This window comes from Haemaphysalis longicornis, unplaced genomic scaffold, assembly GCF_048455015.1.
Source record: "Haemaphysalis longicornis isolate Haplotype H1 unplaced genomic scaffold, Haemaphysalis longicornis Haplotype H1 scaffold_5, whole genome shotgun sequence".
In the NCBI taxonomy this organism is placed as follows: Eukaryota; Metazoa; Arthropoda; class Arachnida; order Ixodida; family Ixodidae; genus Haemaphysalis; species Haemaphysalis longicornis.
The window spans coordinates 35,712,519-35,729,056 of record NW_027526385.1 but is presented as its reverse complement, the minus strand read 5'-3'; the positions used below and the strand labels follow the sequence as shown (position 1 = coordinate 35,729,056).

The 16,538-nt window shown below is 48.7% G+C and overlaps 1 protein-coding gene across 1 annotated transcript in view; it reads left to right on the top strand.

Annotated features, from left to right (window-relative positions):
- The window catches only part of LOC144139632 (plancitoxin-1-like), a 54,100-nt gene that overhangs the window by 22,912 nt on the left and 14,650 nt on the right, over nucleotides 1-16,538 (top strand). The window contains exon 4 of the mRNA XM_077671929.1: nucleotides 15,915-16,100. Within this exon, the coding sequence (XP_077528055.1) occupies nucleotides 15,915-16,100 (186 nt within the window). The remainder of the gene's footprint in view (nucleotides 1-15,914; nucleotides 16,101-16,538) is intronic.

The window sequence follows — 16,538 nt, the reverse complement described above, 5'->3', positions numbered from 1 at the left end:
GGTGCTTGCGGCTGTTGCTGCTGTGCGGCCAGGAGACTTTGCAGCTTCTCGTTGATGTCGGCTAATTGCTGTCGCAGTTGCGCGTTTTCGTTTCGCAGTGACACGATTACCGCGTTCATCCTCTTTTCAGGTGGGGATTGGCGACTCGTTCGCGGCGTGACGTCTGAATGTTCGCCGTCTCTCCGCGGCGTTTTGGAGCGGGCGCGGCGAGCAGGTGTCTCTTTGACTACGGCAGTCCACGCCACGCGCTCACGTGATCGTGGCGCGTTTCTGCTGCGGCTCCTCCCCCTTGCGCTTCGATCGGCGGAACAGCTGGCGTCGCTTCGCGCGCGACTGCGGCTCCGCCCCCCGCGGCTGCGGCTGCGCCCGCGTCCTCTCGCGGGGTTTAATGGCGGGAAACTGCGGTCGTCGTTCTCGGGGGCCTTCTCCCTGCGTTCCCACTGCCGGCGCTTTACCACATACGGGGTCTTGAATTTATTCGTGCAGCCCGGTGCGCCGGTTGAATGGGGCCCTCCGCACAGCTTGCAGTGCGGTTTGCACGCGAGCTCGTGCCCCTCGCTTGGATCGCGCGTGCCGCACGCGAGGCACACTCGTACGTGCGGTTGCGGGCACACGTCCCTTCGGTGTCCTAGCTTGCCGCAGGTAGTACACACTTCGCGGTGTTGTCTGCACAGGCTACACCGCAATAATACTGCGCCGTACTTGACCGTCGACGGCCCCTTCAGGCCTTGAAAGAGGACGATGACCGCCGAGGAGTTACCGATGCGGTGTGCGTCCAGCGCTAGCGGGTTGTACTCGTTGACGACGTTGGCTCTGATCTCTTCTAGGGTGTCTTCCCTAGCTGTGCCGTGTATCACCCCCTTGGCGGTGACGTCGGGGGCGGCTTGGTACGCGTAGACCTTGTATTCCTGATCGCTCACTCGTAGCGCCTGTAGCTGTGCGTATTTCGCCGCGCGGACCTCGCACGGCGTGCTCACGACGATAATGTTTTGCTGGACGTTCGGGCAAATGGTGTCTCGTAGGGCCTCGTCTCTCGTAATTCCGGTGGCTGCCATAATCGCCGTCATGAGTTCGGTTGCCCTGACGCGACCGGCGTGGAGTCCGCCGCGCGGCCTGACGATAATCTTGTGCTCGTTCCTCGGTAGGCTCGCGGGCATGAGTGCCGACTTCGCTAGCATGGCGTTGACTCTCTTGGCAAAGTGCGTTCTGGCGGTCGTGGAATTTGAGGAGGCCTTGGCGGCAGACTCACCGGTCGGCGACGCTTGCGATGCCGGTCCCTGTTGCCTGGCGGCGGCGCGTCGTCGCGGCAGCACCCAGCCGGCGGTATCGTCCGTCTCGAGGGTCTCTCCCCGCACCGCGGCGACGGTGCGGCCGGTAGATCGGACAGTGATCGTTTGCAGCGTTAAATCCTCTTCGTGGTGGTGGGGTTCACCGCTCGTATCCATGGCAGCGGCCATTTCCGAGCCTCCACCGAGACCGCGAGCCGCAGAGGTCGACCACGCCGGCGGTGGCCGGGCCGGCGTTCGACGTTAGGCTTAGCGCGGCGCTCGGCTGGCACTGGTCCAAAAGTGGTGAGAACTCACTAAGGGAGACACAGGTGGTCCAGGGTGTGGTGTCCGGTGGTGCGGATGGTCCTTAGGAAAGGGTATCCACACCAGAAAGGCACTTGTATTGGAAATTTCCACCGGGAGAGGTGGAAAAACACGGAGCCCATGCGAAGGTACGTTTGCACTGCTCGGTCCCCTATTGCGCAGGCCTTGTTCTAGTTTGGCCGGGTGGCTGAATCGGGTCACAGACAGACAGACGGACAGACATACAGACAGACCAAAATTTCTGTGTTGAAGTAGCCCAAGAAAGACTATCGTCTTTAAAACACCTAGAAAAGGCCGAGCGCTCCAGAGCGCGTTCATCGATGCGACCGCCGAGCGTCCTCGGCAGATGCAGTGGCTTCAGAAAAAAATAAACTGTCAGAAACCATGAGGACCGAGAAAGTGGCGAGATCTCCTGAGCGCGTGCCTCGCGTCGACCGCCTAGTCGTGGGCTCGCGCCGTGGCTCCAGCCAACATCTAGCGCTAATGCTGCAGGTGAAGACAACCTGCTTGGGAGAGAGAGAGAGAGAGAGAGAGAGAGATAACTTTATTAAAATAAGCTGCCCCTAGTACAAGGCTCCGGGTATGGAGCTGAGGGCCAGCTCTGCCCGTTCTGTCAGCTCTCGCTGGCCTTCAGTGGTTGAGTCAGCCAGCTACTCCTCCCACTTCGCAAAGGTGACGGGAGGTATGGGCGGGAGAGCAGGATTGTGGGTGCATGCGCTAAGTGTGTGATACATGTCCGGGTACGCCCCGCATTGGGGACATTGTGGGGTACCCTCTATTTTTCGGAATTTTTGTATCGTGTAAGGAGTTGTAAGCGTCCGGGTCTGTATTTAGCTGAGTATGGCCGAGTGCCGTCGGGTTATTGTGCTGTGAGGTGCCGGAAAGCGCTGTGGGGAAAGGCGTGCCTCCCGAAGAGCTTCTCTTATGTCAATGTAGCAGCTGCCTGAGAAGGGCATTGCCCTCGGATGACCATCCGCTGGTGCCCGGCTGTTGAGTTCGCGGGCGAGAGCATTACCGCGCTCATTTCCAGGAATGCATTCATGCCCAGGGACCCAGTGCAGCCTGAATAGTGTTGAGCTACCCCGTATCGCTTTTTTATTATATGTGCCGTAGTTGTGTTCAGCTGGCGAAACGCCGGTTGTGAGTCGCTGAAGATTATTGCATAGTCTCTCTGTGTGCAACTTTCAATGGCTCTTGCTATTGTTCTTCATTCAAATTCGGCACATTTTTGCCGTTTCTGTTCGGTGGCTGCTGTGACAAGCTCTAATCCCCTGCTGACAACGATTATGACACAAGTTTTGTTGGAGAAACTGGCATCCGTGTACAGTATGCCAGTATCCAAAACTGTTTCTTTCAACAATTTTTAGGGGGGCCTTTGCGCGCAGTGCTCTCCGGTCCTTGTGCCTTGTGGCGCTCTTGTTAGATGGTAAGGGGGCTGTTTTAATCCTTGCTCTGGTCTTTGGAGTGAGCTTCGTCTTGCGCTGATGTTCGTCCCTCACTTCACTACCCGAGACTTGTCAAAACTTCAATGCCCTGATCGGAATCCCGAAGTCGCTGAAGCTGGCTGATCTTGTGTGCAGTGATCAATCCTTCGAGCGTGTTCGTGGTGTCCGCGTCTTCCAACGCCTGTGTTGCCATGTAGGCAGGAACGCCTAGCGCAACTTTGTGTGCTTTGCGTAGAACGATTTCTAGTTTTTTAGTTATGTTTTACTTGGACTTTGATACTTGGACTTGGTCTTTTGATACTTGGACTTGGTCTTTTTACTTGGACTTGGTCTTTTACTTGGACTTTGATACGGTAGATGGTACATTAATCTGGAATGAATTAGCGCCTCTTTGATTCTCAAAGCGTCCTTTTCTCTAAGACCGCTGTGTCTGTTGGTGATCCTAGTCAGCATATGAATACCTTGGTTGCGCTGATTCACGAGTTTCGCAATTGTTAGGTTAGCTTTGCCATTGTTCTGAATGGTTATTTACAGAACCGTAATATCAGGTCTTTGCGTGACAAGCATGCCGTTTACGTGGACTTTCAGTTGTTCTTGAGACTGATTTTTGTTATGCTTGGTGACGACCAGGAGCTCTGATTTTTCCGATGAACAGGTCATTCCTCCCTTTGACGCGTAAGCCTGGATTGCATGCGCTGCTTTTTGCAGTTGTTCTTCGATATGCCCCGGTGAGCCTCTATTCATCCATACCGTGATGTCATCTGCGTACATCGAATGTTTCGTATCTTCTATGGTATTGAGCATTTTGGTTAGATGCATCATCACTATGTTGAATAGAAATGGCGAAATTATCGAACCCTGAGGCGTGCCTCGGTTTGCAGCACTTCTTTCTTGCGATTCGAGGGAGCCGAGAGTTCGTGTCATGCGCCGATCTCTTAGAAAGCTCCTCACGTATTTGTATGTTTTAAATGCAGAGCATTTCAGTAACTCACGATGTCACCCGCGTTGGCGTCCGTAGTCCGCACCGCACCCCTCCCTACTATATAAAAATAAGGAATACTATCCGGCGCCAGGTTTTGATCCCTCGACCCTGCGGGCGGAACGCAATGTACATTGTGCTCTAACCACGCTCCACAAAGCCAACACAGAATTGGAGGCTATGGACGCGCCTTATATCCTTGACTCATTCAAATTACTGTTGACGAGCGCTCTCTCGTCAGCAGTTGCCACAAGTGCAACAGCATTAACGTAACGCAAACTACTTAACGTCGTGCGCCCCCGGAAATGCTCTGCATTTGATCGTGCCCCTCGCGAGGGGGATGTTTCAATGCGTCTTCCTAATGGTCAGTACACTAGTCGCCATCTTTCGGATGTTGTACGAACCCTTTGCGGCTGATGGCGCGCGATTTGAAACGACATTTCGTGTTCCCGTTACTCCTTATAGATCGGCGGGGACGAACAGTTAGTCCGCATTTATGCACACAGCACGTAATCTGCCGCAGATACTCCCCTTGAAGATGAACGGTTGCCCGCGAGGACTAACGGCTGTAATTTAGTCCCTATTTGCTCTACATCCCGTTGATTGTAAGTTTGTCAGGATGAGGTGATGCGATATGTTATCGAAAGCTTTTGACACGTAGACCGGAAGAATAGCTCGTAATTGGGCTATACCGGGGTTGTCTATTATGTCCCCTTGAGTTGTAGAAGACAGTCTTTGCAGAAATGGTATTTCTGTAGCCGATGAGAGTTAGACGGAACGCTCCCGTATCTTCAAGAAGTTTCGCCAGCCGTGTCAAAACTACTTGTTTTATTAGTTTTCCTGTGCAGGCGGTCAAAGAAATCGGTCTGAGATTTTCCTGGCCCAGCTTTTTGGCTTGTTTTGGTATTAGTATTACCTTGGCAGATTTTCATACTATCGGCACTTCACCACTATCCCCGACTTTATTAATGAATGTGGCCATCTTTTGAAAGTCCTCTTCAGAGACATATCGCAGGAGTTTATACGGTACCCCGTCCGGTCCCAGCGTAGTGTTCCGCTTCATTTTGTCAAGAGCTGCTTTTATTTATTCTACGGTGATGGGTCCATTGAGGTATTCGAGACTGTTTAGAGGCCCATCGTGGTCTTTGCACATTTGGCTGTCGGTTTTGGGCGGATACCAATCCCCTAGCTTCTAAAGAGATTGTTCTGGGCTCCCTTTCTGCTTGGCTAGAAGACCCGTTATGTCTTTCGCTTTGTCGGTCTTGAATTAGTTGGGCTGTATCAGACTCCGGAGCAACGCCCAGGTAAGTTTGGTGCTTAGTGTGCCATTAAGACTCTCACACTGTACCAGTTGTTTCGTGTGTACCAGTTGTTTTGTGTGAGATTTTCCGCATACTCTTCGACTTCCTTGGAGAGTTTAGATATTTTTGGTTTTAGCTTCCTGTGGCGTTTCTGATTTTTTCATCGTTTCACTAGACCTCTCATTGCGTCCCATAAGTGAACCAAGTGCGCATCGATATCTGGGTGTCTTTCGTCAGTGTGCACACTTCAGGTGTTTCTGTTCATTCGGTTCATGAGTTGCCTGAGCCATGCATTCCTGTCCTCAGGTTGTTCTTCACTTAATTGTTTTCTGAATTCTATCCAGTTTGTGATGCGGACTTGTCTGCGTTCTTTCGTAAGGCCGTTAATGTCTATTTCTGTCGCTAGAATAGCATGGTCGCTGTTTGGCGTCTTTCAGGTGTTTGTCCATAGGCATGGCCGCTTCCCTTTATAAAGCGTAAGGTCCTGATTACAATCCCGTTCTACGGAGTTGCCGTCTCTTGTGATGTCATGTACTTTCTTCAGGATGGTGTAGCCGGAGTTATAAATTTGCGTCTCCAGTTTACGTCCTTTTGCAGACGTTTTACGGTAACCCCATCTAGGGTGTGGTGCATTTAGATCTCCGGCGATTAGGCTAGTAACTCCTTTTTCTGTGGCAGAGTCGAAGTCCTTTTTAAAGGTGGCCCGATATGCCCTCTGAGGGCTGTGAACTTTCGCTGTCCGGAACGCTTCCTGTCTTTTATTTAGTGGCAGCATGTTGACAATATTCGCCATCACGCCTTTCTCCTCATAAAATTGGTGTTGATGTGCTGTGAGGGCCTTGATAGTTAACGTGGCAATATTAACTTGGTTTCCTTCATCTACTCGGGGTGCGTCGGTCGTGTAACCTGATATATGTGGAGTTCCCATCGTTTCCTGTAAGGGGATGATGTCTGGCTTCCGTCTAGGGAATCAAGGTAATGTGTGACGAAGCCTCTTTTCTTCCTGAAGCCTTTGCAATTCCTTTGTCAGATTAAGATGCTTTGCTGTTTGGGTGCGGGCGGGTGTTTGTCATTCTTGCTTTCGGCTGAGACACAGGGTAGTTCACTGGTGATCTCCGATTTAGCTTGCTCTATTGTCATTCTTGCTTTCGGCTGAGGTTCACTGGTGATCTCCAACTGAGCTTGCGCTGTTGTCTGTTTTGTGGGGGTGCATGCGCTTGGATATGTGCTTACACGGCCCATCTATATGACTGGTGCTGTTTTGTAGTCTGCTCGATTTTGCTTGCCATGCACCGAGAGTGGTCTGCATTGTGGCCTCGGCTTCAGCACGTTTTGCAGTGGACCACTCTAAGGTTAAAAAAGGTGGCTAGTTTCCGCTCGTGCTCCTCCGTATTTGCCTGTAGGTCAGCCAGGGCTACTCTCTGCTGATACAGTCTGTCTACCAGTTACTGGATTTTTGCCTCCAGTAGTTCCTTATCTCTTATCCGTTTAGTGGTGGGTTTCCCTTCATCATGGTGCTGTTCCTCCTGTGTGGTTTGGTTTCAATTTGTGCCTGTTCTTGAGGAGCGGCCATGGTTTCGGCTATCGTTGGTTGAGAGGCTTGTCCAAGTAGAGCCTGTTTGTACGCTTTTGTATGCCATATTGGCCTACTCTGCTCAGGTACGCTTGTATGTGTGGGTGTGTCATATGTGGAGCGTTTTAATGAGTGTGAGCATGGGGGAGCACTTGGCCGACTCACCTGTTCTCCCGGGGCGTCGTCTGCTCGGCCGCCTTCGTCATTTCTGCCTTGGCTGGTGGATGTCTGGCGCACGCATGCCGTGGCGCGGTTGCATTCACAGGCGCAATTCTGACGTCTCCGCCTCGAGCTGCGTCCCCGATGGTGGCCCCGGCAGCCGCTCGGGCTCATTCTCTGGTTACAGTCCTGGCTCCCTTCCTTGATCCGGCTCTGGCTCCTCTCCTGGTTGCTACTCTGGCTTTGCCTCCTCTTCCTTCTCTGGCTGCGGCTCCGATCTTGACTGCGGCTCTCGGGTAGCGATGCACTCAAAGTGACGTGTCTGAAGTTATCTTTTTGCAGTTGCTATCTAATCCATATTCTGCTTCTGTACGCGACTTTAGCTGCTTCCCGGTCAGCTGCCCTGCGGATCTGACGTGCTGGGTCATCGGCGGGATGGTTTCTTTCACAGTTGACACACGCGGTCTTGCAGGGGTGCTCTTGATCTTTTGTTTGGAACTTGGTACCGCATTTCTTGCAGCGTATGGTGTCTACCTGAGGGCAGATTTCTGCTCTGTGCCCTATAGCCAAGCATCTTGTGCAGAACTGGGCTTTAGGATGATGGGCTTTCAGCGGTACCGAGCGTTGTAATAAAGAACCATAGGTGCCTTTGAAAAGGATTATTGCCGTTTCTGAACATCCCATCATGCGGGCGCTTAGAATGTCCGTGTATGGGGCTCGGACGTATTCTGCAGTGTTTCAGACGCGGTGCCTGGTTCGATTCCATGTCTCACCCCTTGCATGAATTTTCAGGTGATTTGTACGCTGCAACCATCCTTGGTGGTCCTTCTATGTATATGCTCTTGAGCGCCGCTATTTTCTTGGCCGCAGTTTTTTTTGTGATGAGCACTAGGATATTCTGCGCAGGCAAGAAGTCCAACTCAGTTGCGTCTGCTTCATTCTGCGTGAGGCCCGCTGCATTGTTTACCGCGAGCACAAGGACCGCTGCCCTATAAAGGGCAAAGATCAGTCCGTCCTGAGGTCGTATGATCACGGTGTGGCATCTGTCCTGCTCGGATGTCTTTTTGCGAGTTGGTGTAAGCCAGCCGTCTTCCCCTCGCAGATATAGGGGAACCATGTTGTCTTGCTTCGATGCTTGGTTTGTTCTGGCAAGCAGTTGTCGGTGAAGAATGGTTGAATCCCGCCGAGAGAACCTATGCTTCCAATATCTTGGCGTCTGCAGCGCGGCAGTGCCGGGGCAGTTGCCTTCGGGGCACCCGTCGCTCTCCTACTCGCCTCGTCCGCTGGGTTCTACCCATAGGGTTCACACCAGCACGGCGGTGCTCACACTAAGCGATGCTTAAGAGGTCCCAAAAATTACGCACCCTTGGGTCAAGTGGTATTCCCTTGTTCTTGACACACTCAGTGAGACGATCCAGATGGTTCTGGCTCGGTATGGGGTACCATAACGACGTGATCAAGAAAATTGAAGGAGCGCATCATAGGTGCCTCGTGTTCTCGGAACGGCTGGCACGTGCACTCCCTGCTTGGGAGAGGCTACTGCGGCCGCCGCAATTTCTAGAAGCCATTAAGGATAATTGGAGACATGGCTTCGAGTGTACCAATCCTTTTCGAGACGACTAGCAGATCCCGCCACCGCTGCTTCGAGTCGATGACTAAGAGCTGGTGGAAGTCTACAATGCTGATGATGACTTGGCATCCACCAGTCACCGCAAAGTAGACGACGACCTTTTGGATGCATATGGTGACGATTGCTAGCCCCGCAACCAAGCAAGTAAACACTGATATTGAAACCTGACTGTGTGCGGCAACGTTCACCCGCAGCAGCTTCACCGTTCAATTCTTTCCCGTGAGTGCAACTTTCGCTGATTTTTTTTCTGTCCCTTATTATTCTCCTCATGAACCACTCACTCGGCCCACGGTTTGAAAAGCTGACAGAATGAATCGGGCGGCACATTTACGCTTACAGATTTCGCTGAAAGATCGCGCGAAAAGAAAAGGCCTCTATCAGCCACCGTGCGGACGTCATGATTACATGTGTTGGAACTCGCAATGGGAGTCTGAGATATGTCGGCATATCACTTAAGAATCGTTTCAACATTTGTTAGAGTACCCGCCGTGGTGGCGCAGTGGCTGAGGCAGTGTGCTGCTGAGCATGAGGACGCGGGTTCGATCCCCGGCCTCGGCGGCCGCTTTTCTTGTGTAGGCGAAAAGCACAAACGCCCGTGTATTCGAGACTTCGGCGCACGTTAAAGATGTCCAGGTGGGCAAAATTATTCCGCATCCCTCCACTTCGCTGCGCCTCATCGCTTGTGTAACGTCGGCTCAATAAACCCCCAATCAAGCAAACATTTGTTACAGTGGGCACGTACATGCGTTCCGAACTGTCGTTGGCTACTATATCGCTTAAAAAGGCCTGCAGAACTTACCATGCACTACTCGTAATGTATTTTGTAGTAAAGTCTATTGTCCCAGCGTGGGCCTGCCGAAAATCCATTCAAATTTCTTCGCTATCACCGAAGCAACGAGCGTTGAGAAATCGCGCAAAATCATTCCCTCTCAACTTGACCGCGGACTACGCGACAAAGCTGGCTGCTGTCCCTCAGAAAGTACGGCGGCCTCAGATATTCGTTTTTTCAAGGCGCTGCCCTTTGGTAGCCGTGCGTGTGGTTTCGTGGCGGTGATGCCAGTTACGAACTATGGGAAGACCGAAAAGTGAAAGAAAGCAAAGGAGGATACTGTTGGGAAATCGTGAGAGGAAGCCGGTGCGCGGGACGCTTTTCCAAAGGTACGAGGCTGGCGAGGGCAGCATGCTGGGCCCGCACGAGACGCTCCTCCGCGGCGATGCATGGTGAAAGTGTGAGAATGTGGCATGCGCTCCACAATGATGTACGTTCGCTCCCTGGTACAAAGTTCGCAGTCTCTTCGTGAGACGCACTAGCCATAGAGTTTCATGCTAATATATACTAGAGGGAAATCTGGCGCCAAGGTCTAAGAAAGCCGCGCTTAAGCGGACGTTCCGCCATGTACTGAGCAGGCACGTTCCACTTGTCCTTGGCATGGTTCAAGATTACTCTGAAAGGTTCGCTCTGGCTGCCAAAAAGCCATTTTAGTATGTAAAAGGTTGTTCAATTTTTGTTCTTATTGTAGAATTGAAGTTCCCGAAGATTTATTTCTCAGTGTTTATTTAAAAATCTATTACGATAATAGAGCATATTTGTTCTACTAAAGTAAAAATAGTTTGGGCAGATTCGAATCCACGTTGCCCAGCTCTGGGCCCTACATAAATTACCACATCTTTGTGTTAAATAGTTGGCCCATTATGCAATTCGCATTCCTCAGTGCGTAGTAAAAAAAAGAAACAATGTTTCTATACCAAAACGAGGTAGTTTTGCCATACTTGCTGCTTAGTTCTGGGCTCGACATAATAACCACAATTTTATAAGAAAAAATCTACATAGTTGGCCCAATTTTACATAGGATTTGCTCAGAGCATGCATCGAGATATAACCATTTTTCTCTACTAAAGCATAACAGTTTGGCTAGGTGGACATCTAGATTGTGTACTGTGGTATTCGAGATAATAACCACAATTTCCCACCAGAGACCTACATAGTTTAGCCATGGTTACATAGCCTTTTTGAGTTTTTTCTTCGCGATATCAAGCATACTTTCAGGCGTTACCTAACTAATTACGTAGTTTTGCATCCGCATTGCTCAGTGCTATGCTAGGAATGATGACCACAATTGTTCTGCTAAAACCTTCATTGTGCACGCATTCTTGCCTCCGGGATGTTTAGTGCTTTGTTGAAAGTAATGACCGCATCTTTAAAGCTAAAACTTCGTAGTGTGGGCACCAGTGAATTTTGCTGTGTTATTTTGCCTTGCTTCGCATCTTGCTTTGCATCTTGATTTGCATTTTCTAATATTTTGCGTTGTCTAAGGTAATAAAATTTGTTTATTTGTGCTAATACTTAAACAATTTGGTGAGTTTTGCATCCGCGTTACGTTGTGTTGTGGTGGAGATAGAAACCACATTTTTAAAATGAAATATAACTATTAAGGCGGAGTATTTATTCGTGTAGCTTAGTGCTGTTCTCAATACAATAACCCCATTTTCCCGCTAAGTGCTAAATATTTTCCCCAGTTTCGCATCCACATTACTTAGTCTTATCCTTGAGACCACAAGTACAATTTTGCATCTAAAGCTAACCGATTAATCTAGGTTCGAATAACTATACCTGTGTACTGTTCTTGATATATTTACATTCTTCAGCTAAAACCTAAACATTTTATGCATGTTGCCTATGCATTGCTTGTGGTGTCGTCAACAAATTAATCACATTTTTAAACTAATACAAAGTTTAGCTGGCCTTACAGGTACGTTGCTAAGTGCCGTGCTCGTGGTAATGATATTTTTTTCTGGGTAGATATATAGTTTTGGGATGGTCGTATTTGCGTTGCTTACTGGTGTGCTCGAGATAGTAACCACATTTTTTAGCTTAAACATTAGAGTTTATCCAGTGTATTATCGCCTTGCTTATCCTTTGTTCGCAGTAGTCACCGCATTTGTTTTAGATAGAGCTTAACTAATTTGGCTTGTGTGCCATCCTCATCGCTTAGTGCAATGCTCAAAGCAATCACCCTCTTCTTTAGGCTCGAACAAAAACAGCTTTTAGATTTTTGCGTCACTCTGCCCAAGCCTGCTCTCTTGACAATGACGAGTTTTTTTACATTACTAAAGCATAAGAAGTTTGGGTCGCTGCACATTTGTGTTTCTAAGAACTATACCCGAGCCTACCTTGTCATTTTAGCATTGATCACTTTGTAGAACCAGGTTTATTTCTTGAGTGCTATAAATTGCTGTTTTCAGTATAAAAGTCCCAAAGCTGAAGTACAATGCTTGTCTCCCATTTAATGCTCTTTTTTGCTTCACTCTTTCAGTGGCCGACTTGTGGTACCAGCTTCCTTACTTTTACCCAATTATGACTCCACGAGAACTCAGGGGACATGTTTATCTATTCAACCTCTTAAAAGAAGAAAATATTGAATCAGATGGGAGGGTCAGGATTTCTGAGCTCATTGATGTAGACGGCCACCGGTACTTCAGCTTCGCAAAACCGAATAACTATGTGGAAGGTACGTTTGTGCTGCCGTTCAGTACTCTTGATATAATGTATTTCTTGTATGTAACGGTGGCCATCTGATAGCGGACGTCCGCGGATGTACAAGTATTAGTTGCATAAAATTCCGGTTCTTGCCAAAGAAAATATTTTAACAAAACAGTTCTCTCATCAATTTCTATTTTCCAAGAACAAGAAGGGTCTCAGCTTTTAGAGAATGCGTATGAAGTTACAGTTCAGTTCCTCAAATTTAATTTATTTCGATGAGAAATTGAGTCCGTCACGCAGACAGAATTCAAGTGTGTTAAAATTGTAATCATGGGAACTCAAGCGCCAAAAGGAACGTGTATGAGAGAGCAAAAGCAACGTGCTTACCCTTTTTTTACTGTCATGCTCCAGATCAAACAATGAATGCATGCAAGTCAGCTACTTCGTCACTTTAATCTCACCTAAAATATAAAACATGCTTTTAAATCAGGCCCATATGCGAGACCTCAGGCCTATGGTGCCGTGGCGTACCTTCGTTTTTTGAGCAACACCACATCATCAGAGACTACGTCCTTGTTTTCGAGGTCGAGAGTAGCACCAATCCGAAAGTTGACCGTGCCCAAATTCGAACTTATGGGAACTCTCGTAGCCGCAAAAATGGGTGAATACTTGAACAGGAAGGTCTTCTATGCACCACAACCTTTTGGTACTGGACGGATTCGTCAATCTTGTTGGGATGGATAACTGGTAACAAAAGGCTGGAACAATTTGTCACTAACCCAGTTTCGAAAATTCGTCGGACGACTGATCCCTCGTAGTGGAGACACTGTCCTGGATCAAATAAACCCGCCGATCTAATTACGCGAGGTTGTTCGGCTGAAGAGCTACTCGGAAACCACCTGTGGTGGAAAGGTCCTGACTGGCTGAGATTGACTCCGAATGCATGGCCTGAGAATATTCTCAGCGTTCACCCCGACTATTCTATGCCAAACACTGTACACGTCGTACTCACCTTTTGCACACGAAGCATCGAAGCCGACGTCGTAGATATTCACAAATTTAGCGACTTGCATAAGCTGATCAGAGTAATGTCATGGGTATTACGGTTCTGTTTCAGGACACGTGAGCGTCCCAAGGGTCCGCTCACTACACGAGAACTCCAGTAAGCGGAGAGGTTTCTTATAAAACAAGAGCAAGGGAAACACTACAAACAAGAACTCGCCAATTCAAAAACATCGAGGATTTGCAAAACTTCGCCTATCATGTCGCTTCAACCGTTCATTGACGACTACGGCCTGATGCGCACCCGAAGCCGACTGTCTAATTTTCAAGTCACCGAAGAAACTAAAAACCCGGCGATATTACCTACCAAGAGCCATTTGACTGGCCTAATAATTACTGCTACTCACCGCAGACTCCTGCACAGCGGGGTCAGGGACTGATAGACCTTCGCGAACGATTCTGGGTACCAAAAGCCCGTCAGCGCATCAAATTCATCATTTATAAATGCCCAACTCGCCGAAAATACAAGGCGACCCCAAGCTCTGCTTCTACACCACCGGTTCCAGCTGACAGACTTCGGAAGTCAAGTCCGTTTAACGTCGTCGGTATTGACTTTGATGGACCACTGCTGGTTAAAGACGGAGTGACAAAGATGTATATTCTTTTGGTAACTTGTGCCGTGACGAGAGCCATACACTTGGAGCAAGGTTCCAGTCTTAAGACAGACTCGTGCATCTTGGCATTCAAGCGATATATAGCGCGAAGAGGAGTGCCCAGTACCATCTACTCCGACAATGGCAATACTTTTAGAAGCTCCAACCGAGAGCTTCGATCACTCTTCCGAGTTTGCGCTTCTCCTGAAATTCAAGACTTCTGCACCAAACAGGCGATAATTTGGAAGTTCAACGCAGAAGCTGCACCCTGTTGGGGAGGTTTTTGGGAAAGACTTGTTGGCAGCATGAAGCGCCTCTGCGAACTGCTCTCGGCAGAGCTTCAGTGAATGTAGAGCAATTGAACACCATCCTGTGCGAAATTGAAGCGGTAGTTAACTCCCGTCCGCTTACTTTTGTGAACAATTCCCTCGGTGAGCCCGAAGTTTTGAACCCAGCTCACTTTCTCATCGGTAAACGACTGACTGCTCTACCCACCGTTCAACTCGATCTCCTGGAACAACGTGCTACCGACATAGCCAAAAAATGGTATTATCGGCAGGCTCTGATGAACACATTTTAGCTGCGATGGGAGAAGGAGTATGTGCTTCAGCTTTCATCGTTTCATCATGTCCGCAAAAATAATTCTGCACCTCTCAAGATTGAAGACGTCGTTCTTCTAGAAGGAAGAGGCCCAAGAGGATTGTGGAAAACGGGAGTAATAGAACAGACATTTCCTGGGTGTGAAAACGCAGTTCGTGCATGCAAAGTTCGACTTTCGGCGGGACGGCTCTTCACGCGTCCCGTACAAAAATTGTATCCCCTGGAAATCGTCAAGAGCCCGGGGGAGGATGTTGTGGAAGTAGAGGAGGAAGAAGGGGGCGTGCACACTGTCATCATTACAAAATAACAGGACGTGGAAGTGCGTTTTCTAGTTTCGCCCTAGCCTGCGGCCTGGTTTCTTTCGGTTCACAACACTAGGATCGCTAAACTTTCAGCAGGATGTTTGCACGACCAGTCAAAATGGCTCCGAATACCTTACAATATTATATAAACGTCGACATTTTGAGGCCGACAAGGATTAGCGTAAGCCAGGGCAACCATGTTGGATGCCTATCGAAAACAAATGCAACGTTCATCACAGTCCTGTGCAGCACTTAACAGCCATAAAGACATATATTACGCACATTAAGATTACAGGTGTCGGCTGTATCAAGGAAAAAAGGCTGCGAGCAGTGTAGGATGCTGGTGCGAGGTGAATGACTCCTGCCTCCATAGGGGGACCGCCCATGAAATGGGCCGTCAAACAGAGAGAAACTATGCTGTTAACAGCAGTCATGGAGCGAAGGTACACTTCGACGGCCTTTACAGTACAGCGGCAATGGTGAAACATGTGCTGGACAGTTGCCGATCTCGTCAATCGAGAGTCCAAAATTGATCCCCGAAATTACGCTAAATGGCAACGGTAACATAGTACGATATTTTGCTGCTCTATAGTTATTGGGCGCGTTAAATTCACATATGCATGTGGCAGGAATTACTGCGGAATTCATTTTCAAAGCGCTCGGATACCTCCAACATTGCCATCAGAGAAGTAGTAAGTACACAAATATTGTTTTTTATAAAATCTTCATACTGAATATTTTCTAAGAGTTTGGTATCTCAGCTGCCAACTTTTGCACATCACCCAACAGACTAGCGTTGAATGTGCTACCAGTAGAGAATCCCGGAGAAGCACAGTGCAGTATCGTGCGAGTTGTTAATACATCTTAATACAACAGAACAACAAAACAAGACTAATGCTAAAGCACACAGGAAGAGCGCTCGTCCTGTGTGCCTTAGCTTTAGTCTTTGTTTTTGTTGCGCTGTATTACTCTGAGCAGCATTTTGTTCTCAATCAAACACGGTTAATTCTGTTTTTCATTTTTATATCAGGAATTGCAGCAGATTCGTTATAGGAATATCCATCTCCCAAATGAATCAAATGGAATACATCAAGCGCCATGCCAGCGCCACCATTACGAAGCTGTTCACATGATGCATGCCTTTCGGAAAAAGTTCATTACATGTGTGTTTTTTTTTCATTTTTTCGGAATTCGTAGATGTCTACTCGGGCGTGGTCGCTCCTACGCTGCAGTCCCATCTAATGGTGTCCACTTGGCGCAACGGTAAAGGCACGAAGGTACCACGTCACATCAACGACGGTCGCCTCGTGGACAACATTGAGGAGCTAACCTTCAACCTAGGGGAGGAAGAGCCGGTGGTCGTGAAAAACACGGTAGACCACAGCAAGTGGGCCATCTCTTATAGCCCCCTTCTTCGCTACGTGTGCGTCGGAACACTTAACCGCATGGTAGGTCAAATGGTAGTTCTACACAAAAATCCTTCATTACTTCTAAAATTTACCAGATATTTAGAAAGACTAGTTGCGAAATCTCTCAAAAATGGACGGTCGAATAATTATCCCCTTTTCTTACAAAACTATGTGTCACGTAGACTACTACAACCTTTGCCACGAATAACAGCCAATGGTACCATATAGCCGTAACTAAGATACTGCAAGGCTCTGGGGTATACGTGCGGCACGCTTGTTGAATAACAGGGGGAAAGCACTTTATTGAAACAGTGGGAACCCGGCAATAGTGGCGGCGGACAATCCTACTGGATGGTCATGTGCCGGGTGAGGATGAAGATGTGGCTCGAGATGAGCGAGGTTAGAACATGGC